Source organism: Tauraco erythrolophus, chromosome 3, assembly GCF_009769465.1.
Source record: "Tauraco erythrolophus isolate bTauEry1 chromosome 3, bTauEry1.pri, whole genome shotgun sequence".
NCBI classification, from domain to species: Eukaryota; Metazoa; Chordata; class Aves; order Musophagiformes; family Musophagidae; genus Tauraco; species Tauraco erythrolophus.
This window is the reverse complement of record NC_141467.1, coordinates 68496326-68523300: the sequence shown is the minus strand read 5'-3', so window position 1 is coordinate 68523300 and position 26975 is coordinate 68496326. Positions and strand designations below refer to the sequence as shown.

Below are 26975 nucleotides of genomic sequence, written 5' to 3'. Positions count from 1 at the left end.
GTCTGATCTGGGTTCTGCTCAGGCTTGGGCTGAGAGCTGCCCACCCGTGGAAGGCAGCAGATTGCTGACAGCTTGGCTTGGGCTTCAGAGGCACAGGGCAGAGTCTGAGGATTCTCATTGTGTGCACAGCGTTTCCATTGTGCTCATGAACAGCCTGGCGTGTGGATGAGGAAGGACTGGTCTCCTACAGAAACCTTAGAAACCATAAGAATGGAAATAAGGAGAACATTTCAAATGAAAATATTGTTGGAGTTATTAGAGGCTAAGTAGAAAAAAATCACAATGCTGAACAGATCTTTCCTGCAGTTCAATGTTGAGAATATATATCTATACTATACTTGAGAATATGTATCTTTTTAATGTTTTTATTAGGCTAACTTTTGAATTTGAAACGTTAAATTGACTTAATTCTTCATTTTGATTGAACACATGTTAAAAGTAAACAGGAACATTTGTTTCCCTTCCCATGTTTAATTTTGGAAGGTGAACCTATTCATAATTTCAACTATTATATAAGGACAAAATTGATTTTCTTGACAGAAGACGGGGGTACTCTGCTGCTGCTGCTGTTCAGTTGTTTGTGCAGAAACCTCCAGAGAGGCAAATGAGTTTATTCTTCCTTTCCCCTCTAGCAGTATATGGGCAGGCTGCAACCTCAACCTTGTCATAGCAGGCAATAGCTGCTCTTCATCTCCTGTGTGTGGCTGCTGAGCTGAGAAATGGAGATAATGGATCCCACAACCTACTTCACAACCAAGCGTTACGTGACAGCGTGCTTGGGGTCCTGCTGGCGTTCTAGCCTGCAGTAAAGGGGATTTCTGAGCGGCCTTGCAGTTGCCATGCTCGTGCTCCCTGATTGGGGTTCCCTCGTGCTCAAAAGCTTTGGAGTTATTCTGGTTCCTCTCCCTGGGGTGAATGTCTCCCTGCAATGTAAGGCGCTGCTTCGCGGTGCGTGTGCAGCCAATTAAACCCAGTGCTTTTCCTGACCCTGCTAAAATTACAGCGTGATTAGTCACCGAACAATAGCGGAGGGAGAGACTGCCAACTTTTGAAAATGAGGGGGAAAATCGCTGCCTGTGACTCCTTGCTAAGGTTATTCTGGTAATTGGATTTTTGTTCGTTGCAAATTTGTCATCCCTAGAATGGGAGGTGTGGAGGGGAAAGGGTGGGAAGAGGACCTAGGCAGTTCTGCTGCCCTGTCTCCCCACCTCCCCCCCGCCCCGCCCTTACTTTAATGAGTATGTTCCTTAAGCTGTTTTTCATATAAGTTGCTTCATAGACGTTGAAAGACCACTTGCATGACTAATGGCTGTGGGAATGGGCTGTCGTTCCTATATTGGCAGAGTTACAAGGATTGCTCAGTGAGGATAAATGGAGTGGGGAAGGGCTGGGGGAAACGCCAAGGAAAGAGATCCATTTGCAACTGTCTTCTTGAGTATCCTTTGATAGTGAATAAAAGCATTGCTTTTACCCTGCACCCCGAGTATCCTACTGCTGGAAAGCTACTAGACCTGTGATGAGCACCGGCAGTGTTTTAGTTACCAAGACTGTGGTGTTTGAGAATATACTAACTGGTTGGTTTGGGAATTCATCCATAAAAAAGTAAACGTTAAGGTATTCAGTTATTATTATACAGTATAAAAATATTGTGCTGGATGGCTAAGCAGTTACTAGGACAACAAAGAGGAGTTTGCCAAGGATTTTTAAACACTGTAAGCAAACGGAAGAAACCTTGAGTTTAAATAGCCCATCTGGCCGTCTTAGGCTTTCCCAGGAGAGCTGCACTAAACTTCTGCCACAGACACCGTACCCTGATGATAGACATAGCCCATGGCAAGGAGAGCTGAGCTAGGAAAGCAAATGGACTCCTGTGACAAATGCCCAAGGGAGGACCACATCCTGCGCCTCGCAGCGGTGCGGGGTCCAGCCCCACGCCTGGAGCCCGCGCCCTGGTCCCAGCAGGGTCCGGCCGTCTTCTGACGCTGGCTGGGATTCCCAGCTTTAATGTAGGTCCACACTCTTTGCAAAATAGACCTTTGACCTACAGTTTACAGCTTTTATCACATTTTAAAGCTACGTAGCTGGCCGACTCGGGACCGTAAATCTCACACGTTTCGTAGGGATTCTGATTTTTGTGTTTGCTGAGTGAAGGCAGGAACAGCAGCTCTATGCTGTGCCACGGCTGATTATTTAAAAAACAAATGGCAGAATTGGAGTATTTTAAAAACAACTTTAGGCCAGTAGTCCTGGGTGGCCCACAGAGCCATTTCTGAGAAACCTGCTTCGTGTTTGTTACGGTCTAGGAGACCCCTACCCCTCCTCCGTAGGAGCCGGCGCTGACCATGAGATGAAAGAGCGAGATCCGTGTGTTCGTATGTGTGTGTCTTTGTCTGAGAAGGAGAGATGCTGGCTGGCATGTAATTACTTTTCTCGTTTGCTCTTGCAAATTATTTGCCAAACTTTCTGTGGAAAGATAATGTATAAATCAAAAAACGCTTTTTTTTTTTGTCTTTTTTTGCTTCTTATGACTGTGAGAGGCCTTTTTGTATCTTTTCAGAGTGGTTCAAACCATGCACCCATAAAACTTGTGTTTGAATTCATTACTGCATCTCTCAAAAATAACTACAGAAATAAAACGAGACACGGTGACTTACATTCTTCCAGCCAAAGCACTCTTAGAAATAAAATAGCATTTCAAAGTTTTGCAATTTAAAATATTGTTCAGCTGTATTTTGGCTCTGGGGTTTGTTATAATAAAAAATAACATCTGTTTTCCAATTTTAAATTAAATTTAAAACAACATGTTTTTCTCATTAGTACTGTTTATCTGTACTATCTGCTAAACTTGGATGTCAACTCTTCTGCTGAAGTAATCTGATTTTAGTTCACAGGATTAGTAGCATCTATCAACATCCACAGAGCTTTTGCACCAACAGCAAATACAAGAGAAGTGTTTACAGTCATTATCACACATTAAGTTTAAGCTTCATCTTTTACTCCCACTGCTGTTGGACATACTTCACATCTACTTTGAGGCTTAACTTGCATATGTTTTTAGTAACTTTTGCAATCAAAGCGTTTAAATATTTTTCCTTCTGACTTCTTATAGCTGGGATACCTATTGGGTTTTTTTTGTTTGTTTGTTTAAAAAAGTAAATAGCTCACAAATCCCCTTTAGGGGTTGTGCTAAGTGTGCAGCCCTGCCTGCATTCCTCGCTGTTAGGAGTTGCGAGAAATGTCGCTTTTCCCAAGGAGTAACCGCTGCGTAGGGTTTGGTTGTTAATAGAGTTGTGTTGGGTACATCGGAGAATCAGCGCGTCTCTGTGCCTGGCTCCCTGTTGATTCCCATCCCTCCTTGCCTCCTCCGCTCACCTGCAAGCTTTTGCTCCCAAGGTCTTGGTATATCATTGTGCTAAGGCAGGTTTCGGTGGCGGGGGAGGCTGTAAACAACCCGCACGCTTTCATCCGAGCTCCTGGCCAGCCGCTACTCTCCCGCTGGATGGGTTCAATAGGTTGCCTCGTTACAGACTTTCTGGTGGCTTATGTAGCTTCACCCTGTGCATCCATATGTCTCAGCTGGTGGCTGTGTCACTCCCAGGTTATAACCAGCGAGGGCAAAACAGCTGAAAGGGGGTTACTGCCCTTTTAGTGGAACGGCTTCTCAGGTTAGGTATTAAACAAGAGCCCCATCTGTCTATTTCTGGTGGCTTATGACAGGGGGAGGAGGGAGGTGAAGGCAGTAATTCAGTCTTCGGGCGATATTCAGTCTTGGGTCTCCCTTCTCAGAGAGATACTTTTTTTCCCTGTGTCATGCCTGGTAGACTCTCTCAAAAATGAAAAAGATTTGCAGCCCAAGGCTGTCCATGATCGATTAGTGAATCCTAATGGCTTTGCAGTTGGGCTGAGCTGTTTGGAGAGGGGACTTCTGACTTTTGCTGTTCCTGTGAGGGGCTGAGGGAGGGGAGAGGACCCAGTTCGCAAAGGCAGTAGGAGAAATGGAGCCAGTGGGCTTTGGTGAGGGGATACAGCATCTCTCAGAACAAGGCTTGTGGTTATTGTTCAACAAAAACTGAAAGAAAAGAAACCCTCATTACTTCCACAGCACCGGGTATATTCGGAGGAGTGGGATAGCCTAATATTCAGACTTGAGGTGGCTCCAAATTCCTGTCTAAATTTCAAGTATTTCTTTTTATTGCAATAATGAAAGACAGGGTGTAGGAACGATGAATTATCACTTTCCATATATTAACATGTTATAGAGCTGATGACAACCAAATCGGTCAACATATGGGAAATATTACAAATATGCCATATCCTTATAATATAATTGCATGATGGAAGTTATTTTCCGATACCGTGTTTTAGTAATTCACATAATTTTTCATTTCATTTCAGGCAGCAGTTTTACAACATCATCAGGAATATATGCAGGAAATAATTCACTCACAAATTCTACTGGATTTAATAGTTCACAGCAGGTAAATTTGTAAATACGAGCTGAGGAAACTTTGGCAAACTCAGAATTCTCTTCCACTGAAAAAAAATAGCCCTTAAATAGCTTTTTGAAAGAAATTAGCACCCTTTCAAGTTAAACTAATGTTTATAAATGTTTTTCTTCAATTTGTCGTCTTTCAATAGTAGAATTAATTGTCTGGGGTTGATGTTCTTATTGACACATCTTCAGCAGTGTGTCTAATAAACTATTTATATGAGAGGGCACATTAAATTATGTGCAATTTAGATTTCGTTTTACTGTCTCACAGTTTTAGATCCTACAGCATCCAGTCCAGGAAGCATACGTGCTGAAAGTCTGACATGTGTTTGTAGTTATATTTTGGAATTTATACTAAAAAGTAGCAAAACTTCGACGGACTATTCAGTTGCTTTTTTGTCTTGCAGGAATATCCCTCTTACCCCGGTTTTGGCCAGGGCCAATATGCACAGTATTATAATAGCTCACCGTATCCTTCACATTACATGACAAACAGCAACACCAGCCCAACGACACCCTCCACAAATGCAACATACCAGCTTCAAGAACCACCATCTGGCATCACCAGTCAAGCGGTTACAGATCCTGCAGCAGGTAATTACATGGATTTTATGATCCCTATGAGGCACGTTTTTGTAAGTTGAAAGGGGGTTGAATTGGATTTTTTTTTTCGGTGTAGTCGTTGATTTTTTTTTTATTATTCCTTAATCCTGAGCCTGTGGCACATCTTGCACAGATTCTAACAGAAAATAGACTAAAGAAAAACTGGGATCAGTAAAAGTTTTAAAGCTTGTGCGAAATACAAGTTGTTCATAGTGATTTGTAAAATGCTTGTGTTAAAAATTGCAGGATATGGGAAAGTCTTTACACTAAAGCAGAACCTGATGCCTTTAAGCTCTGTCTTCGTTAAGATAAACTCCTTTGATTTTCCCTAAGTAAGTTTGAAATCAAGAGGCCTTCAGACCATAGCCCAACTGTCCACTTGAAAGACAGCTTTTGTGTTTTTCACTTTCAGAGGACATAATAATGCTTGTAATGGGGAGCTGAAATTGCACAAGTGTTTCCATTTTAAGAAAAGATTTTCAGTGGCTTGTCCTTTTTCCCAGTTGTTTTACCTTTCCTGCTGGAATTTGGCAGTCCTTTACTAGTTGAGATATTTTTTAAACATTTATGCCAAACTGCTCCAGCTGTTTTTGGAAATGAGGGGTGAAAAATACTTTTCCCATTATTAAAAAAAAATAAATTACATTTTTTAACGGTTCAAGCATGTCAGTAGTTAGTAGATGGCAGAAGTTTGAAATCTGTCAGAGAGAAAGTCCAAGGTTGCAGATGTGTTTCTTGGTAATGCAGTGAGAAGCAGCTATGATTTGGCAATGTTATCAGGAGGTTTTGTTTTGGAGTTTTGTTGGGGGAGATTGTTTTCAGTTTTCTTGAAGTACTTGATGGGACTGATCTTGCATGTGCAATGTGAGCTTTAATATAATATGCTAGGACTCTGTTGCTTTTCTGCATAAGTGTATACCTGAAGAAAATGTATGCAGGGTTGTCTCTTTTGATACATTTGCTGAAAGTAAGTAGGGAAGAAAATACGGCTGGTGTGTGTGTTTATATATACAAGATTGCATGTGTGTGCAATGCATTTGGGAAAGGAATCTTTCTAAATATATGATGCATATTGGAGACTGCGGCTTTTGGACTATATGGATGCGTATTGGAGTCTGTATAATTACTCTGCTTTTCACTTTGTTTTTTTTGCTGCTGTTTTGTTTTCTTGTGGGTTTGTTTGTTTTTCTGTTTAAGTTGGAAGCAGTTCCTCTTACCCCCAAACCCAAGTGTAATCAAGTTTTAGCTTTTATCAGGATACTAAAATTGAATCATTGTGTCATCTGGGTCTTGATCTTTTGCAAAATCTTTGCATATGTTTTTTTAAAGTAGTTGATGCTTCCTAAAAGCAACAGTAAACACATACACGGAGTGAGGAGGTATATTTTTCCCAAACTCAATAGTGGCTTAAAGGCTGTCTTCCTATTTAAATAGTTTTCTGTGCTCTATGAGCCTGGACAGAACTTTTTTATCAGTTCCTTTTTAAGAAGTCTTTCTTTTCTCCCTCAAATCTTCCACAACTTTGTTAAGAAAGTTTTTTCTAAAAATTTGGAAAACATTGGTGGACTTTCTCATGGATGGGTCCTGCACCTAAGCCCTCTTCTAGCTTACGCTTTCCTGTATTGAAAGCTGTGCCTCCATGGGTGCCCTACCACTGCTTGCTTAGACAGAGCCGTTCCTTGGAAACGTGGATACCTTCTCTGGCATTGCTGGGACTGCTGTCTCTTTCCCTGAAATACTATGTTACTGATTTAACAATTCTGGAAAAGTTCCTTCAAATGGTTTGCAAATAACAAGTCTTTATGTAGCTATGGGGCTATCCTGAGCTGGCAGGGACACATTTAGGAAAGTACATGCTGCGGGCCACTCTCTATTAGGAGGAGGTAATGGAAGGCGTCTTTGTTCCTCTCCACCAGCGCGGTCGCAGTCAGCAGAAGATATGGGGCTAGACACAGATTTCTTCATTTATCTTTATGCATTTGTCTTTGTGTGTTTAAGTTAGGATCAAGCCCGTTTAGGCTCCTTCTGTATTGAGTGAGTGGAGAGAGATGAGTATCTCTATTTAGAGTTCAGCTTAACTAGAATCTTAATCCTGAGGTACCAAAGGCTCTCCACTGGTATGGGAGCAGTTTAAAGTGGCTGACCTACCAGTGTTGGGTTCCTAGGTTAAAATTAGCTCAGAACCTTTTGCTACTTCACAAACCTTCAACCCTGGTAGAAGGAAAGCAAGGACCAGTCAGTGAATCCAGTGCTATGCCTGCCATTTCTCCTTGGACAGTGTAAATTTTTTCAGTTTCTTCTTAGTGAGGCTTATTGCAAAGTCTCAGTTGAGCTCATATACAGTATGCTCAGAAGACAAAGCAAAGTTGGGGTCAAAGAAGAGAGGGATCAACATCGGGGACGGGAATTCTAGTGGAGCGAGGACAAGTGAAAGGCATATTAGAAAGAAGGAAATTCACAGTTGCCTCAAAAACATAGAGCAAAGGAGCAAACTAACCAAATTTTAATTACAATTGGTCAAATTTCTGTAGGATGTTTTGCCACATCTAGTCAAGTTAGGCTGCTGATTTTCTGAAATGCTGCACATGAGGCATGGTGAGGAGCCATCACGTTAGGCTACTGTACCCCTTTAGTAGGATGGGCTCCAGCTGCTGAATTGCAGCTGTTCTTACTGGATGCTGATATCCCTAGACATCTTCTATATTTAAAAACCTCATGTAATCTGTGTGGTTCTGAACTATGCCAGGACAAGCACAGAGCAGCCTTCAGACTTTACAGAGGCACCAGAAAAATTTGACAGACATAGGTGGTTCTTATGAATTTGGGCCAGTAAGTGAAACAGAAGAGTCTGTTAAGAAGCGTGTGAAAAGAGAGAAAGCAATTACTTGCTCTTATGGCATTTTTAGTAGAGTTTTGCAGACTCAGAAAGCTCAGATAATATCACTTAAAATATGTTGCATTTCTTGTCCAAATATAAAATAATCCTTTTATGATTTCCCACAGTTCCTAGTCAAATATGCAAGTTTTTGCCATGCAATCCAGGATGTCCTGGGATTCTTGCAGAAGAACCTGAGATTTTCCATGCTCAGCGTTTCTTCTTTCTCTTTCCTTTGTGGATCAGAAATATTTCTTTTGCCTCAGTCATGACAGAAGCTTTTGATTGCACAAAGGTTGATAGTCCCTGTCTCCATAAACCAGACATACAAATTAATGTTATTTTCTTGTGAACAGAAGGCTGTATTTTTGCTAGTGACATAATCAGAAAATAATTAAACAAACCACTTAATCTCAGTATGACATTTCAAATTTTTAATTGTGCTTTGCTTCAGATTGTTGGAAATTTTGTTTCAGTTCAAAAGTAAGAATTTTCAAAGCTTTTTTTCTACTTGTAGAATTCTAACTTTCACTTTACAGAAGAAAATATTTTTCATCAGAATAATAATAGGATTTTCAGTTCCTTCTAAGATGAGCTTTCAGTCCATATTTAAGTAGATTATCCCAGGTATGAACAGTGATTTTTGCTAATTTTCTGCTGATTTTTGTGTGAGCTGTAGCAGAGGTAATAATAATTAACACCATGAAAAATAATAAAAGTAAACCAGTGAGCAAAAATTTACTCTCCCTTCCAATATTCAAATTCAATGAAGTAGATTCAGAGCAAACAAAAAGAGGTATTTCTTTATGTTGCATATAGGTAAGCTGTGCAGCTCCTTGCTGCAAGATGTTGTGGATGCAAAAAGTTTATGCCAGTTCAAGCATGGCTTAGACAAACTCGAAAGATTGGATTTACTCAGAGACCGATGTCAATCCAAGAAATTCTTGACATAAAAAATTACTGGAAACTGTGGATGAATTAGCACTGTGTGTGTGTCTGTCCATTTTACACTCTCTCACCTGCTGTTGCCCAGTGTTTAAATTTGTCCTGGAAAAATGATTGTCGTGGTTTTTTTAGACTGAGGGTCGAGACAAGAACCGAAAGGGAGCACCCACCAACCATGGTCCCGGGCAAAACATCACTCAGGCTTTCTTCATAAAACAAAACAATTTATTAACAGTTACTAAACAGGAGACACAAGGGAACGAAACCGGTTACTTGAGAGGAGAAAAGAGAAAACAAGGCCAGATCTTAAAACAACACCTCCCCACCCCGTTTCCTTTCGTTCCTGGCACAACCTCCCCCCCGGCGGCGCAGGGGGACAGGGAATGGGGAGTGCAGGTCAGTTCATCCGTGTTGTTAACTGCCGCTCCTTTCTTAAAGGAGGAGGAGCCTTTACACCATTTTTCCCTTGCTTCGGTGGATCCCCTACTCACGAAGAAAAAAAAAGTCCCCAAACTTTTCCAACGTGAGTCCTGCCCGCAGGATTGCAATCCTTCCCCATGGATTGTACCAGTTTGGGCTTTACCAGTCTCGGCCTCTTAGGGAGCTGCTGCCACTCGCGTCGGCGTGGGTCGTCCCACGGATTCCAGATGCCTCCACGACCTCGTCGTGCATTCCATGCCCCATTGTTAACAGTACCTGGTCGCGCATCCCCTGCTCCACGACCTCTCCCGGGCTCAGGCATCTCCTTTCCGACGTGGGTTTCTCCATGGGCCACGAGTGGGTCTCTGCTCCGCCGAGTACACCCTGGCTGCAGGGGGGCCGCCTGCCATCTTCACACCGATTGCAAGGGAAACCTCAGCTCCAGTACACCTCCTCCTGCTCCATCTTGGCTGACCCGGTCGTTGTGGTTGTTTTCTCTTAGATCTTAATCCTCTCCGGGGGAGCTCGGCCCGGCGGGCACCCCGGGAGCGGGGCGCTTACCGAGTCCCCCATGCGGCTCCCCGGCGCCATCTTGAGCACATGGCGCCGGCCCGGGCCCGGGCAGCCGCCCGGCCGGGAGCCGGGAGCGAGGGCCGCGCCCTCCTGCTCTCTCCTCGCTCCTGAGCAAAAAGCCCTTTCCCGCCCCTTTGTCCCAACTTAAATAGGGCAATTCGCAGAGGCGCCAGTTTGGCTCAACCTCCCCCGGGGGCGGATGGGACTCAGATCTGGTGGCACAGGGAGCAAATCCCCTCCCCTGCCACCAGAACACCCCCCCCATCAAACTATCACAATGATGTTTTGCCCCATGCCATTATGAAGTTCTAAAATAATTAGAGGAACATTCGTAACGTGTTTCTAAGAGTTAATGTAGAAAATTATTACTTTTTCTAAAGCTTTAATAATTTTCTCTTGTAATATTTCAATTCCATCATCACAGCTGGTAACAAAAAATTCTTGGTTTGTGCAATTTTTTATTTAGAAATTCCATCAAGAAAGCTGAATTTATCCTTCTATTTCATAAGATGCTGTATTTGTAATTTATTAAACAGTGTTTCTCGCAAGAGAGACTTGCATTGTTCTTGAGATTTGATTTCTTTCAGTTTTCTTGGTTTCTGCAATAAGTGTGTTTAAAATATTACTGGAAGATTTTTTTGCCTATTACTCACATACTTCATAATGCAGATTAAAAACCCCAGAAGGACTGTGCTAGCCAACAAAAGTTGTTCTCAGCCATGGGTCACCATTTTGCTCTTAAAGACTAAACTTCTTTTTCCTTGAACACTATATCACATTTAGTGTTACAAAAGGGAAAGCTACTTTTAGAGTTTCTCCTTATCGTATTTCATAACAATAAATTAGAGGCAGGAAAGTGAAACAGAGCAAACAGACGATATAGGCAACTTTTCACTAATACCCATATGGAAATAAATACTGCTGTAAAAATATAAATGAAGAGTAAATCTAGAATATATACTTGTGTAGGAAAGAAACTCCGTGAAAATTCTGTAAAAACAGAAATGAGATTGGATGCAGTAAGGAATGGCAAAGTACAGCACTGGTTTTGCTTTTCTGATAATGGTGTTTTTTTCTGTTTTTACATTAACAATGTGCAACTTCTGTCTCTTTCGCATTGCATCCATCAATGTGTAGCCTGACTCACTATCACAAGATATGCTGAGGCTAGAAACTTGGTACACCTTTCAATAGACTTTTTTTAATACATAAATAGAATATTCATCATTGCTTTTAGTAGGATTAAAGGTAACAATAATTTCAAATTGTTTGAAAACATAAATAATGAGTAAGGAAGAAATGCCTACAGTGGAGAGGAGGGATTGCTTCATCTTTTTTCTTCAATATTGAAAGTTAGAGAAGAAAATTTGGACCACTGCAGGCCTTGTTACTATAGTTGTCATACATAGTTAATGTATATTGTTATATATAAGATACACTGTTAATATGATATTTTGTCATTATTTTGAATATACGATCCTAAGTCAAAAACTCACTGAAACCTTGAAATAAATAGGCGTTTTTGCCAATATTTTTAACAGACTGTTGAGGGTTTCTGTCGTGTTTATGCTCATAGACCTCAATAGACAAACATTAGATTTGTTTTTCAGGTGAAGATTTTGACAACTTGTCAAAACAGCCCTTAAGACGTCCTTGTATGCTCTTGTCAGCAGGCATTATTGTATTTCTTGCAATACTTATTTAGTACTTCTGCTTATTTACTACTAATTTAGTAGTCATATTTTTTGTAGAGAAGTGAAAAAAAAAAAAAGAATCCTGAAATACCTATGCGATTTTACTGCGTTGTTTAATCCTGGTCTAGTTTTATGTAAGCAGTAAAGGAAGGTGTTTGTTTAGTGCTCATGAAATTTTGTGTTTAGCTTTTTTTATGCGAAAGTAAACTTTATTTATGCAAAAGTAAGAAAATCATAGCGTGAGACTGACATATTCAAACTACCTATGTCTTATTAGCCTGAGGATTTAAGGTCTTTATTCAAAATTAAGTCTAAGATTTGAGGGCAAACCATTAATCTGGGCACAATCTAAATGGAAAATATTTGTACATACCTACTTGCAGAGACATTTGACTATACCAGCTATCCTAGACCCATCTCGTCCATGTGATTTACATTATGACATGGATATGATTACTCTGATGATGTGTGTTCACTCTTTTTTGCGTACCCTTTCAGTGTAGTAGGGAAAAAATCTGATTAAATTTGCAATGCCTTTGTCAACAGCAAGAGCTCTACCCACACACTTGCCAGTGGGATTTACCTAGAGATAGACTTGATTTTGGGATATCTGGGATAGCTATTTTCCCCCAGATTTGTCATTTGATACTATTGCTGTATAGTACATTGAAATCAATAGTAAGAAAATACAGCAATTACTTAGAGAGGGATTTCCATTACAAACAGAAAGGAATTACAGAATATGGTGTTGCAAATGGTATCTCTGTGGTTGTGTTGTCTATTCATAAGTAATCAAAGTATTCTTATTATGAGATGATGGAAAATTGTCCTGTGTGACAAAGCCATCAAAACTGCCCACAATGATGTATAACAGGGAAGTATATACTTATGAAATATTATGTCAAGTTGCAATAATACAGTGCCGTGAAGCATAGGGGAAAGTCTGCTATGGTATGGTTCATGTATTTTAGGTAAACTAGAATGTAAACATATTTTATTCCTCACAGTTATGTGAAGTTGTTATTTGGCTTGGCGTCACCACACAGTACAGGGGTTACTACCAAGAGTCAGGGGAAGGGGGTACCACACACACCTAGAAAGGGAGGCATACGTTTATAGAATCTGGGTTTAAAATGTATTTCTAACTCATTGGAGAAGTCCAAATTGGGTCTATTACACTTGATTGAGTTCTGGAAGAGGGAAATCTGAGTGTGTGAAGCAGAAACAAGCTGTAACATTTAGGATCTGCCTGGGGCAGAGTGCAGAGAGGTGCCGTAGCAGAGATTTAAAATTATGTATCTGTTAACACTGTTAACAGATGCAGAATTGCTACATTATTAATGTAATTTTATGAAGGCATATGCAACATGCAGAAATGCTGTAGTGGTCCATACCGATGGATCAACTGGTCCTGTGCCCTGCCTGATGTAGTGCCCGTCAGCAGACATCCCGAGAGCAGTGAGGGTGCAGGCTAAGCTTGTATAAAACTTGCCCTAAGCACTTTTCCAACTTCCAGATATTTTCATCTCGGGGGCTTTCCAAAGCTGCTGTTGTTTGTATGTTTAGGATGTGCCTACATTAGCATTTTATTTTGGAGCAGGAGTCTGTTTTGATGTGGAGCTTTGGCTCAGCAGAGAGGTCCTACAGTGCCTGGCTGGAATCCTTCCAGGCAAAACTATCCTGGAAGGTGTCCTCCAGGACATCTCCTAATTCCTCCAGCCCCTATTGAGGATGCTTGGAAGACAGATCAGGCTGGATCTACACTGAAATGACCTCCCAGAAACAGGCAGTGAAGCCTGGGGCCATTGCCACCACTTGTTTTGTCCCACAGACCCAACCTACTAATGCGGCACGGCTGTAGCACCCCTGAATGCCTTTCTTCCAGGGATGTCTTCAGGGTCTTCTTGTACCCTCGTAATCTTTTGGGAGCCTGGTATATTTGGTAAAATGTGCCACAAATCTCCTAGCTTTTAGCTGAACTCCTCCTTCTTGTGTTTAACCTGCTGCCACCAGCTTCCTTTAGTGATCTTGCTTTAGTATTGGGACAGGCAGTGGAGAGCTGATCCTCACCCCCTTTTCCGCTCATGATTTTGTGGAGGACTGGGTTTTCTCCTGCACTTCCCTGTGTGTGTGATGCCCAAGGACAGGATAAAATTAAATTCAGTGCTTTAGAAACAGTCATTTCCCTTGGCTAATATTGCAATAAGTCTAATACTATGAAGTCAGCTTAACCTCTTCCTATCAATGAATGCAGAATAACGGGTATAACAATAATGTGTTCTGTGGCTATATAGCTTGACGTCAGCAAGGCTTTTGCTGCCCTGGCAGTTAAATCTTTTCACTTCATAATCTTATAAGCAAACTAGGCTAAAGCAGCCTAGCAGAAACTACAGAAGAATGGTATAAAGCTGTTTAGGAAACCATGTCCAGAGAGAAGTCAGTGAGAGCTCGCTGTTAAAATAGAAGGATGGCTACAGCAGCATTCCTCAGTGTCTGCCTTGGGTCTAGCACCAGATCGCGTTTTCATTAATCATGTAGATGACGGAACAGAATGTGTTTGGCTATTAAATATGTAGATGACACCATGCTGAGGGGGGCTGCGAGTTCTTTGGAGACAGAATGAGAACTCAAAAAATGGAGATGTGATCTGAATAGGAGCAGGTGTGAGGTATACATTTAGGCAGGAATGATGAACTGCACAAATGTGGGATGGGGAATGTTGGCAGCTCCTTCCAGGCTCTACCTTTCCCTGCGGACCACTCTCAGTACTCCAAATATTTATTAGTGGCACACCGAGTACCCTCACCCACTGTTGTTTTTCTTGCTCCAGAATTTGTCAGGGCTTGGGCTTGTCGAGGCTAAGGGCTCAGCTGGATACTGGATTCTTTAACTGGGTTTCCTTATGAGGACCTGAGAGCGACCATTGGACAGTGAGCTGGTAACCCAGACGTGCACACGGAGGCTGCCCTGTCCAACAGCCTTAATCCAAAGAGTACATGCTATGGTTTCCCTTTACATACATGGAATAAGTTTCTTGCACACGATGTCACGTTTCCCCCCGTTGGTCACTGCCATCTGTCACACTGTTCATAACAGACTGGTCTGTGAGTAGGCTCAGAAGCTCCAGGTATTAACAATGTTGTGTCTTCAGGTCGTGCAATATCTGGCCCGATCTTTGAGAAATGACTAATTAGGTGTCCCTTCCTCCTCAGAGGGTGATCTGGGGATCCTGCAGCTAACATTTATTGAAAATATTGCAGAAAATGCAAATTATCCCCTGCCAAGCGGTGTTCAGGGGAGGGTAGCCTGCAGGATGTGGGAAATAAATCTTTGCTTGACTTTGCTTTGGATTACTATGTCCAGTTTGGAGGATAGAGGATTGTCAGGGAAGGGTTAATCTAACAACAAAGGGGATCTCAGAACAGACTTCAATACATGCAAATACAACAAAGGGAATAATTTTTTTCCCCTGCTTTCACAGATTGAATTTATATTGCTGTAAGGAATGCTGAAGTTGTATGTTCTGTTTCTAATGGCGTGGCTATTAAAGCAGCAGAATAGATTTCCTGGAGAGATGCATAAGAGCAAGATGGGCAAATCTCTCTTGGGAATGATGCAGGTACGGTGGTCCCATGAAGGGTGGGCTAAGGTGTGCCCAGCCAACCTTGGGGTCCCAAAGTGGGGTTGGGAGTCTTTCTGTCAGGTGAGAGGCTGGCCCGTCTAGACAGATGACTTGCACCTGTGAAGGGGAGATGGAAATGAGCCTCCACCCAAACTTGCAGCCCTGTGTTTGAAATCTTGAATGCAGTATACTTAAATTAAGGTGTTTGCAAAAATGGAAAGCTGGATGGCTCTTACAAAGACTTTCTTCCCTGCCCTCACCACACTCTGCTCTGTGTACTCTCTCTTTTAGGTTTACTTGTTTTTATTTGTCAGGAATTTTTGTTTATACATTTTCCATGCTATTGTTCCCTGTTTTATTTAGTAGTAGTGTTATTATTACTACCCCAAGTTTAATATTTAAAATTTTTAGGCCTATCATGTCTGTGAGAAGAATTTAAAAAAACTGAGATCTAAAGCCAAACTCCTAAAAATATTGTCAGAGACCAAGGGCAACCCTAATTTAAATTGGTCACTAGAAAATGCAATTTTTCATTATATCTGAATTTTAAAACACATATTTGAAACACCATTGGCCACATACCTGTTGAAGAAGTTCTGGTCTGTTTATTTTACTGGGTTATAATTTATTTCAAGGCATTTGTGCATTGTTTTCTTTCTTTTCTTTTTCTTTTTGATTACAGATTTTAATAATAAAAATTATGTATAGCAGATAAACTCATTTAAGTTTAAAAGGTTGGTATAATTTGTAGTAGTTGAGTTATGATTTCTTATTTAAGTACAGTAAGTGAACAAGCAATCAACATTCAAACTTTAAATAGTTAAAATAAATATTCTGAAGTGTACATTGTGATAGGAAGAAAACATATTATTGGAATGTACATGATCTTTAACATTTAAACCTCTGTCTTTAGTTATGTAGACTGATGTGGCTGGATGATTTTTGTCGTTTAGCACATACACAGAATCACTCTTTTGGGTATAGGTCGAGTGTCTTTTGAAGATTCTTTGTTTTACCTTGAGTTACATCTTAACTTGTTATTCTGCTTTGTTTAATGTAGCCTGAGATACTTAGGTAAAAGTATAATGTGAAATATATAATGTATACTAATTTCCATTAAGTGTAGATTTGAAGGCTGAACATGAGAATTTCAAGACCTTTCCTTTCATTCAGCACGAGCAACCATTATTATTTTGAGTAATTGTGAATATGTGGTGTTACACAGATGTCCCGAGTCTCCTCCTTAATCTAACCTTTGACCTTAACAGGATGGTTTTTTAGGAGAAAAAATAACTTGTATGAGAAGTATACTTGTCTGTTCAAACTGGAATGCCATGGTCTAGGCTGATGAAAAAGAAAATTAATATTGAAACAAATATCCACATCTGCTGAACTCTAAACAGTAGTTAACGTTAACTGAGAATTGATAAATATATTGTATGCTGAAATTTCAGATGTCTTCACAAAAAAAAGGGGTTTTTTTAGGCAAAAAAATTAACAATAACTGTCAAAATAAAAGTCTTTCCTCTGTGAACTTAAGATTGTGAAAGGAATTCTTGAAGAAAGATTTTCAAATGTGTTGTTGCATTTCTGAGGAATATGATACTTATAGTTAAATGAGTTTGGAAGGATAATTTATACTGTGTGTCTGCTTTGTTAATGTTCAAGCACTTCACTGTTACTGAGTCTATGGATGTTAAGAATAGCAAAACATCTTCCAGCTATCATGTTTTCAGGAAAACTTTGTTGTTCTTACATACATAAATCATCCTTCTTTTTTACCTGTTCAACAACAGGAAATGTTTTTGTAAATAAATTTTGCTCAAGCATAATAATCTTGTCTATGAAGTGATGCCGTCTTCTCTATGATTTGAAGGAATTAAGATTTTTTTTTTTACTCACTCCTTTGTTATTTGTTTACTAAAATAATGCATCTCTCTGTTTTTGCATGTAACTTAAACTTGATTGAATAATTAATTTGTGTATCAGTATTGCCACTTATCGTAATATATTTAATTATTTTAGTTAGGACCCTGTAGTGATCATCCTGGTTTTAGTGTCACGTGTAAAAAGCAATAAAGTAAGTTGAACATTTTGAATCTTAAACTGAAAGGTAAAAATGTCATTTCTTTACTACAGCAGAATACAGTACAATCCACAGTCCATCAACACCCATTAAAGACTCAGATTCAGATAGATTGCGTCGTAGTTCAGATGGGAAATCACGTGGGCGTGGCAGAAGAAACAATAATCCTTCACCGCCACCTGACTCTGATCTAGAGGTACATTATATTTGATGGCTTTAACCTGTTACAGACTCTATTTTTATCATTATTTTGCACTGAGAATTATTTATGCATCAAAAATAAAGTGGCATTGGAGCTCCCTTTCTTTTTTTCCTAACAGTATTTTCATAGAAGATAGAATTTTTCTTCTAAAGAACCTTCTTCATGAAGAGCACCTTCTTTCTCTGAAAAATACTGGAGATTTTCTTTCTCCTTTTGATATATAAAAAAAAAAAAAAAGTGCAAGCTTTTCCCAAGTCAAAGAAAAGTTTGCATTTGGACAGGAGACACTTCTAGCACAATAGTGGTTTTTGTTCTCTCATGCTCTGTTCACATTCCTCCCGGTGGCCCATGCTTTATGTTGAGAACACATCTCCAATGACACACCACAGGTATGAGTGTCCACATGCAGTACTTTTCCTTTCCAAAAGCTTAGCCTATTTGTCATCATGGGAAACACAATCTCACCAGGATTTAAAATACTTGTATTTGAACACTTTATTTTTCATTAAAATATCATTTTGTGTGTGGTCAGAGGACAATTTCAAACCACATATTTTCCATTGGCTGTAAGCGAAAGAATTATTTACTGATGCCATAAGTTCTTACACATGCCGCATCTAAGTTCATAATTTTCATTCTTCAGGTGCCTAAAATCCATTAAAAATGAACATAGATTAAGGGGATTTAAGTGCTTATCAGAAATTTACTTTCCTTTGTTTTTAGAGGCAATTTTCAAGAGTAGTTATATGAACTTTGTTTTGTAAGACTTGCAGAAAAACAGAGTTCAAACTCCAAAGATTCAATTTTCAGAGACTTCTCTTAATTTATTTCAGTTTCTATCTCACATCTGGCTTTAAAATAACACATTATACAATCTCATTTTCTCTGTGTATTTGACAATAGCTACAATTCTATTCTAATAGAATAATTTGTTATAATAGCAATTGTAGCAAAAAGCTAACAGATTGTATTACCCTATTCTGGAAAAAACTTGTTAGTTCTGAAAATAAATGGCAAGGAAACTATGGTTTTAATATATAACCATTTCAATACAATTTTCTCATTTGTGCGCTTACTGATTCAAATTTTAACTTTCCATTTCAAGTATCAGCTTCACAGAGGAACACATTGATTTGATTCTCTTTTTACAGAGAGTATTCATTTGGGATTTGGATGAGACAATCATCATTTTCCATTCCTTGCTTACAGGGTCCTATGCTAACAGATATGGAAGGGTAAGTGTCAAGAAACTGATGGAAATTTTCGGTAATATTTGCCGGTTTATGGTTGATACACAAGGAAGACTAGAACATTAGTTGATTTTCTAAAGGCAAACCAGTACTGGTTTTTCAAGGCATGAAAAATCAAGGGGTAAAGCTGTTTCACTTGTCCATTCTTTGCACTTATTCAGCTCTTATATTCAGTAAATAGTTAAATAGCATTGGGAGTAATATATTACACACACACAGAATCACAGAATGTTAGGGATTGGAAGGGACCTCAAAGGATCATCTAGTCCAATCCCCCTGCCGGCGCAGGACCACCAGTGGTGGCAGTTTATACCAGTGGCATTGACCACTTGAGGTTTGGTTTGTAGGTATGGAGTGTCTGAAACCTGTTGATATCATCAGAATCTGCAATGGTTTACCTCCTCTCAGAAAGTGAAGAACTTCCAGGAGTGATTGCTAAAATAACATTTTACTTCTGAGCGATCAGCAGTGGACTGTGCTTTGTATTGCAATGGCAAGAGGAAGAATACTTTTAGACATGAACAAATTAGTCTAAAATTTTTTACCTTAACTTTTTTTTAGTCTACATCTTGACTCATGTTATTGAAAGACTGCTTATGAGTCAAATCTTTCTATTATGCACAGTCTATAAATCATAACTGAACTGAAGAATATATCTTCAGACTGTGGGTTTCCTGGGCAATTCTCAGAAGAGAAACGCGGTCTTAGGTGAATAAGAACAGTTTATGAATGGAATGCCCTTGTGAGATCAAACTGTTTTTCCAAGATTGTATGTGAAAGCTAATGTCTCAGCTTGTGCTTAAATCTGTTACGCCATTTTATGTTCACTTCATGTGAGATGTAACTACAATGTGATATTTTTGCTAACCTTAAAAAAAACTGTACATGTAAAGAACAACAAGATAGTTTTGTCTGGCTTCATGTAATCACTGTCTTCTTGTAAAGCTTATATTTATCACTAAGAGGTTTTACCCTACACCCAGTTGAATGAAGGGCAAAGCTACTACTGATTCAGTCCATGCCTGGGTCATGTTCTGAATTCCTCCAAATAGCTTTTTGCATTATAAAAATCTAAAGCAGTTGCTTTGCAGCCTTTCTTGCTTGTTCAGGTGCAGTGTATTTTCAGAAGTGTTTGCTGTAATAGCAGCTTACCTTTTTGAGGAATATAATTACTTTTTTTCATTATGTGTCAGAAAAGCAAGTTAAATTCAGCAGCCTCAGTTTCCTAGGTGTTATTAGTTTATATTTAGGTAGTAAAAAGACCCTAGATCTTTAAATGTTTCAACAATTATTGTGTGGATACATATAGATGAGAGCTTTACAGAGTATTAAACATTTACCAAAAGTTATTTTCTGTTTCTCAGACCAAAACCATCTTTTGCAGGCACCCCAAAGTCACCAAATCTATGACAGTTCAGTTCAGAATGAGGAGAACAAATCCCAGTGCTGACAAAAAACCTGAGTGCCAACAGAATCTCGCCATTTGCAGCAGAGTAGGGAAGAGAGTAGTGCTGGGAAAACCTAATTAGTCATTACCGTAGAAGCAAGCATATTTTTTCCATTTGTTACTAGTCCCCTATAGTGATTTCATTAATTGGAGCCTGAACATAAACACCTTTCTTGCTGGCTGCTTGAGGCTCGTATTCAGCTGTGAAGAGATATAAATACGTGTGCTGCAAGGAGGTGGGTGACTCCTGATTGCAGCTCCATCACTGTTGGCATTGTTTACGTGAGATGTAGCTTTCGCCTGGCTGGCTCTGGTTGCATGGCACGTGGCAGAATCCTTCTGCATTGCTAAATGCCAAAAGACCATTGATGTTAAGAGGACATGCTGTGGATAAATACTAGATCTTTTTGGTGAGGGGTAGCAACATGCTTGTCTTTGGCTCTCAGATGCGGTCATGGAAGTGTGCCATTTGTGCTTTGTTTTCTTAAAGTTTCATTCATATCACAGTTTCTCTTGGCTTATTGACAGCTTCAGACAACAGTTAACAATTTCCATAGACATTAGAGGAAGATAGTGTCAAGTGTTCTAAGAAAACATGCTAAAACATGTATCTGTCATATGAGAATTGTAGGGTTATTTGCAGCAGTGGGAGGTGCACATTTTTTTAAAGAGTGTTTCTTAATGATTTCTGGCCTTTAAAATCAGAAGTCCAGATCATAAGTCAATCTGAAAAATAAAAAATTGTTGAGGGGAATTTTTGTTCTTTTCACCTGTATTCTGCTTTTTGGGCAATCTAACATCACGTTCCCATATGTTTCTGCACTGTGGTGAGGGCTAGAAATGCTCTTTTAAAAAATTAAATCTAAGCGGCTCACATAATCATTAAAATACAAAAGCTGGATCTTCAAACAAACTAAAATATCCTAATTAAATAGTAGGGGATTTGGCAACTTGGCATTCAGCTCTTTTCATAATGCCTGAGTGAGTTTCATGGTGAATGACTATGAATGATGAGCAGCTCTGCTGCTGAAGGGATTGGTTTTCTTTTCCTTATTCTCTAACTTGTTCCTCATAACTTCTTGCCTGTGCCACCCTTTTCTGTATATTCTTACTTTCTCATCTGTTTTTATCACCTGCTCTCCTTTTGCTGCCATTGTGCTCTGCTTTCTCCCTGCTTTTGTCCTTCAGCTTTGTTGGAACAGAATAATACCCTTGTTTTTCAGTTTGTGCAGTTGTGGTATAAACTGCTACGTTTTTGTTTAAGGGTGATTTGAATTTCATGGAAATATATGAAACTAGTATAGGAATATGATTTGTACTTCCACAAAAGAGAAAGAAACAAAACAAACCAAAATATTTCCATTTGCTTTTGGAATTATTTTTTTTTTTACTATATACAGAAAAAGATCTATTAATCAAATATCAAGTTACCAGTTACTGAATTGACATTAGGGCTTCTAACCTCTCAAAACTTATGTTTTGAGCCAGATGCCAATTGATTAAGTTTTGGAATTTGGAAAAAGTCAGAGCCTTTCTTTAGTATCTTGGAGCAGGTGGAAATACGTCTCAGTATTGGCACTAGAATACTGTGGTCTTTACGTACATTTCCATTCTCCGTGAAAGCATTTATATTCAGAGGCTTTAAAGGAATTTTCCTTTAAATTATAAACTATTTTAATGTGGTTTAATATCTTTTAGAGATTGAGAAAAACAAAGCCTGGTTTCACTTAACCCTTCATTTGTGACCTGTAGGCTTAAGTGGAAAATAAGCCTCGTACCGAAAGTGAACTTTCCTGTTTTTCAGCTTCTTGTTTCTCCACAAAACAAAGAAATCAAGTGGGTAGAATTTAGAAATGACATACAGACAATGTTTTGGCTCCAATACCAGTATTCAAAACAAGAGGCCTGCTGAAGCAGTTTGACATTGGTATTTCTTTTCTTTAGCTAAACTGTACCTCCTTCAGAGATTTGTACCTGATTTTTGACCGTACCTGAAAAGACGCTCCACCTGAACCTGCAAATCCCAATCAACAAGAAGCTTTCCTCTTCATTGTGTGATGCTTCACAATAATTAGTTAGCAATTAGTGGCTTAAAATTGCAAAAGAAGGTCGGTATGGGATTATTTTTAAAAAAAAACCTTATTCTAGCCTTGTCTTTTTTAAAAGTTTTCAGCCCCCACTGTAATGTCTGACATCAGACTTTAATCTACTGCAGTGCCTTAAACCAAGGCTCTAGTGCTTTTTACCGGAGCAGTTGCAAGATTGTGACTACACAGATATTTAAAACCCTCATGCAGATCAGGCTTTTGCTTCTGTTAAATATGTGGGTATCTGGAGCTGCAGCTTAACGCCGTTTTTATGCTAAGTGGAACTTTATATAGAAAACGATTGTGTTTAATCAAGGACTTAAGGTTTCTTTGAAGAGCAACCTGTTTTGTTTCTTCTCTTAGCTTTTATGGTATTTAATCTGACATTTTCAGTAGGTGCCAATGATTTTCCTATTTGTTCTTCTCCTAATTAAATTAACCTATTAAATGGCATTATTTTGATATTACTTTAGAGAAATCTCTGTTCTGTTTTATCTGCCATTTAAAAATATCTTGAAGTGAAATGGTTCACAGAAAGATTTACGAAAAGCCATTTTTTCAGACTCAGAAGTGTGATAAAAAGTTTAATAAAAATGTTTAATTTAAATCATGTGTACATTGAAACTTAAAATATATATTCTCAGCCATTTGTTTAAAATTTACCATGTGGGTTCATAACCCACTGCTATATTCTCCTTTTCAAAGTGATGTTCCTATTTATGGATGGAAGCTCAGAATAGGATTAGTTCTACACTGTTACATTAGCACTTGATAATCAAGATGTAGCTAGAGATCTTCATTTGCATCTCAGATGCTTAGTCCATCTAACTACTTTTAATAACTGGAGCAGGGAATTCAGTGGGGCGACTTCTGTTAGTGCTTAGGCACAACAGAAACCCTTGTCTGGTTAAAAAAAAAAAAAAGTTAATGAGCTATGAAGGATGGTGGAGTGGTAACTGGGCACGAAGATAAGCAGGAATGTCAGAGGGAAAAGTAGTCTCAGGCCCAGCTAGAGAGAAAATATCACCTGCTTTCCACCTCACATGCCTACAAAAGTAGAATAAAGGAAGACGTAGGTCTACCAATAGAACAATATTAAAACTGAGAGACAGAATACTTTTGTTCATATTTTGAAGTCTTTCCATTTGAATTAAGAAGCCAAATATTCTTTTTTTGGCAGTGCCAGTTTAAATAGAAGGCTTATTTTTAAGGGCAAAGTTCATCAAAATAGCATGATGCAATTTTTCTTTCCCATTTATAAGGGCTATTTTTTTGATACTAGAAAACTCATTTAATCTTAATGTATGTGAGTTCAAGAATAGATGTTTTGTCTGTTCTGTGTAGCTTTATTTTTAAATGCTTCTTTCCAAAATTCTTTTTCTCTTTAGTTTTACTAAGGTTTTGGCATTTCCAGAAGGCAAACAAGCTGCGAAATCACTATTCTTTTCCAGCTCTTTGCTACTGACACATTTTGCCTTTTAACCAGTAGTTATAGAAAAATGTTTGAAAGTTCAGAGATCATGTTGAAACACCTATTAGTTTGATTGAGAGGTGGAAAAAGAAACTAGGAACTGCATCTCTTGGTTTTTAACTTTGAGTTGTCATCAGGTTTAGAATATTAACCTATTTTAAGTAAAATATGGATTGTCGCTTCTACAGTTCTATTTAAAATATAATCCCTAACAAACTAACATTGTTAATAGAGGGTGTCATGAGATAATATAACATGTTCTTTCAAACTCATGCTTCTGGGCGCTTGGATATACTTGACATTAGAAACTCTATATCAAATGTATATATTAAGCTTTCTTTTTGATTTTTCAGATTGAAAATACATAAAACACACACACAAAAAATCAAAACAAGACAAACATCTGTAATGCATTTGGTAACCACAATGCTGAACATGTTTTTTGAGTTTATTAGCTCAGTAAGGAGTAAGTTGTTCTGGTAATTTCTGTAGAGAAGTTAAAGTGTGTTATGTATTAATAACAAACAATAGATTTGTTCACTCTGCATGGGTGGGCCAAACTGAAGGCGTAATTAAAGCATGGTTTTGTGGAGAATCAAGGAGTGGTTTTAAATATAATTGCCATTTGCAAATAAAACATTAATGGTGATTTGCTTTAAAGTCACTAGGTATTCCCAGGACCGAATCCTTTCACTTGTGACCAGTGAGAGTTTATTTTGAGTAACAATAGCATTATCGTGCCCCTAGTTGATCATAAAACTTGTAAGCAGTTGTAAAATGTGGAGAAATTTTAGATGAAATGGATTTGCCCTTTCTGCACAGTGGGCAGAGAGCCCATGCCAGGGATCCATGAGGGTGACCGCAGAGGTCCTGCTGCAGAATCACGGTATCAGTTGAGTTCAAGTCATATTTTTGGGTGTTACTGGTGAATTTTATAGTACAGGATTAGAGAGTTGCTGAAGTTAAACTGAACAAGTGGAAGGATTAGAGAGTTGCTGAAGTTAAACTGAACAAGTGGATGTTGTGTTTAATACCTCAAATAATCTCTCTTGAAAAGCAATTCCTCCAGTTTGTATTCTGGTATGTATGTTATATGTGGTATTGATGGGGTACTCACTCAATTTCATTTTTAAGGATCCACCCACCTCTGTGTCTCTTGGACTCCGAATGGAAGAGATGATTTTCAATTTGGCGGACACGCATCTATTCTTTAACGATTTAGAAGTAAGTGTTCATTCTTTGAAAGCACGTAGAGGTGATTTAATATTTGTCTCTTTTTACGTGTTATTAGATAGTTTGACCTTTTTTTTTTGATTTCACAGTTTTAATGTGGAAACATTTAGAAAATATCTGTATAATTTTGTCGCTAGGATATATAATAACATCTACACTAAAAGTCTGCACTGGCATTTAAAGGCTACAATAGTTCAAATGGTAGGGTTTTGTCCTCACAGGCTTTAGTATTTATGACCACAGTAGATAAATTTCAGAAGTCAATACACCAAAAACATTTATAAACATTAGAATTCAGTAGTCTGCTCAGGCCATTAAATATTAAACTTCAACTTCTATAAACGGTTAATGCGTGGGTACAGATTTCTCACTTACATCCCGCTGTGGGAAGGTATTACCTTAAAGCCCAGGGAAATCATTAATGTTGTATATGCTGTCCTTCTCAGTGGCCTATTTCTGGGGGTCCTCTGCCTTCCCTGGTGGCAGGTACGATTTGGTACATGTTGGGGTTTCTCTGCCTCTCCCCTGTGGTGCGTGGCGAGGAGCCGGTGTTGGCATGCCAAGGGCTTTTTTAGGCTCTGGTTTGGCGACACTTGTGAGATTGTTCTAAAACTATCCAAACTGCTGAAAGAGACTGTCACCATCATGCCTGGCTGTTTCATCTTAAAAGGGAAAAAAGCGATTTCTGATCGTATTTTAATAACATGAAAACATGAAAACAGTCAGATTTCTTTCCCATCATAATGAAGACAGCTGTTTATTTAAAATCCAACTGTTAAGCAAGCTTGTGGTGGGGCTGCCAACACACATTAATCATCAAGTTGTTGTTTTGCTAGATTTTAGAATAGTGTGTTATTCCAGACAGGCAAAAGAATCTAAAAGATTCAAATGCAACTTTTGCTGATCAAAGTTAATTGGCAGCAATTGGCCTTTAAATATTTCCTGATGTTTCCCTTTTCAAAATCAAGCAAAATACACCTTATTTAATAGATGAGCCAAAATCATTTGAAAAATGCCAGTGTGTGATAGACCTCAAATGTGGTTTGTGCAACATCTGTCCTATATTTTGATTTCTTTTCATCTAAAAAGAAACCACTCACAGATGATTTGGCATCTTAGAATGTAATGAAATTATTTAAATGTGCTTTATTTTTTCTTCCATTCCTTAGTGGAGTATTTATTTTTTTATACTTACAAAAAAATAGATGATTTCTTTAAATTTTAAAGTAGTGTTTTCTTTCATTAGAGTAGCTGTATGTAAAGATATGATTGTTTTGGATATCAGAAACACCATTAGTGAGATGCCTGTGTAGAACTGATTTTTCAGATTTGTAGAAAAGTGTAACAATGCTAGTTATTTTCCAAATCTGTTTCTGATTTCTGATTATATTTCATTTTATCTAGAGCAGAAAGAGAAAGTACTACTGCATCTTACTAGCATACTTAATAAAGTTCAGTGTGTTTTCATTTGCTGTGCATAGCCAGATACTTAGTAGACTTGTAGCTACTTTTTCATACGTGATTGTCAGCGTTGCTGACTTTAATGGTAGTTAATCAACTGCATCTCAGGGATAGTAGATTATCTTCTGCTAATTAGCATGTTACGGCCTCAACAGTACAGCACAGCAGTTTATTCACTGAAGAACTCTGAAGCTGTGTATAAAAAAAATACTGATCCAGGTGGTTGACAGAAGCAGAGGAGCTCACTGGCTGAGCTTGGTTCTTTACATTTCCCCCATAACAAGCCAGTTTATCTTGCATCTCCAAACTCAAGCGTTAATAGTCTATGTCTATACCCTAGTCTGTCTTCTTCATACACAGAGGCACCTAGGAGTGAGTACTTGTGTTCGTGTCCTTGTACATGAGCTCTAAGTCCTTATTTCTGAGGAACATGAGTTCCAATCTGAAAGATCATGCCCTGTCCAAGGGAGTGAAGAGCATGTCCAGCATGCAGAGGAGCGGGTTTGTGCTTGTG

At 38.8% G+C, this 26975-nt stretch overlaps 1 protein-coding gene across 13 annotated transcripts in view; it reads left to right on the top strand.

The window, feature by feature from the left end:
* EYA1 (EYA transcriptional coactivator and phosphatase 1) overlaps window positions 1-26975 on the top strand; it is an 85082-nt gene that overhangs the window by 24710 nt on the left and 33397 nt on the right. For 4 of the 13 annotated variants that reach the window (XM_086609389.1, XM_086609385.1, XM_086609384.1 and 1 more), the window contains 5 exons: window positions 4396-4478; window positions 4900-5086; window positions 17367-17506; window positions 18664-18747; window positions 24902-24991. In XM_086609389.1, coding sequence (XP_086465515.1) covers window positions 4396-4478; window positions 4900-5086; window positions 17367-17506; window positions 18664-18747; window positions 24902-24991 — 584 coding nt within the window. Of the gene's footprint in view, window positions 1-170; window positions 180-4395; window positions 4479-4899; window positions 5087-16449; window positions 16459-17363; window positions 17507-18663; window positions 18748-24901; window positions 24992-26975 lie in introns of all 13 variants that reach the window. The other 9 variants (XM_086609392.1, XM_086609390.1, XM_086609387.1 and 6 more) reach the window with 4 other exon arrangements.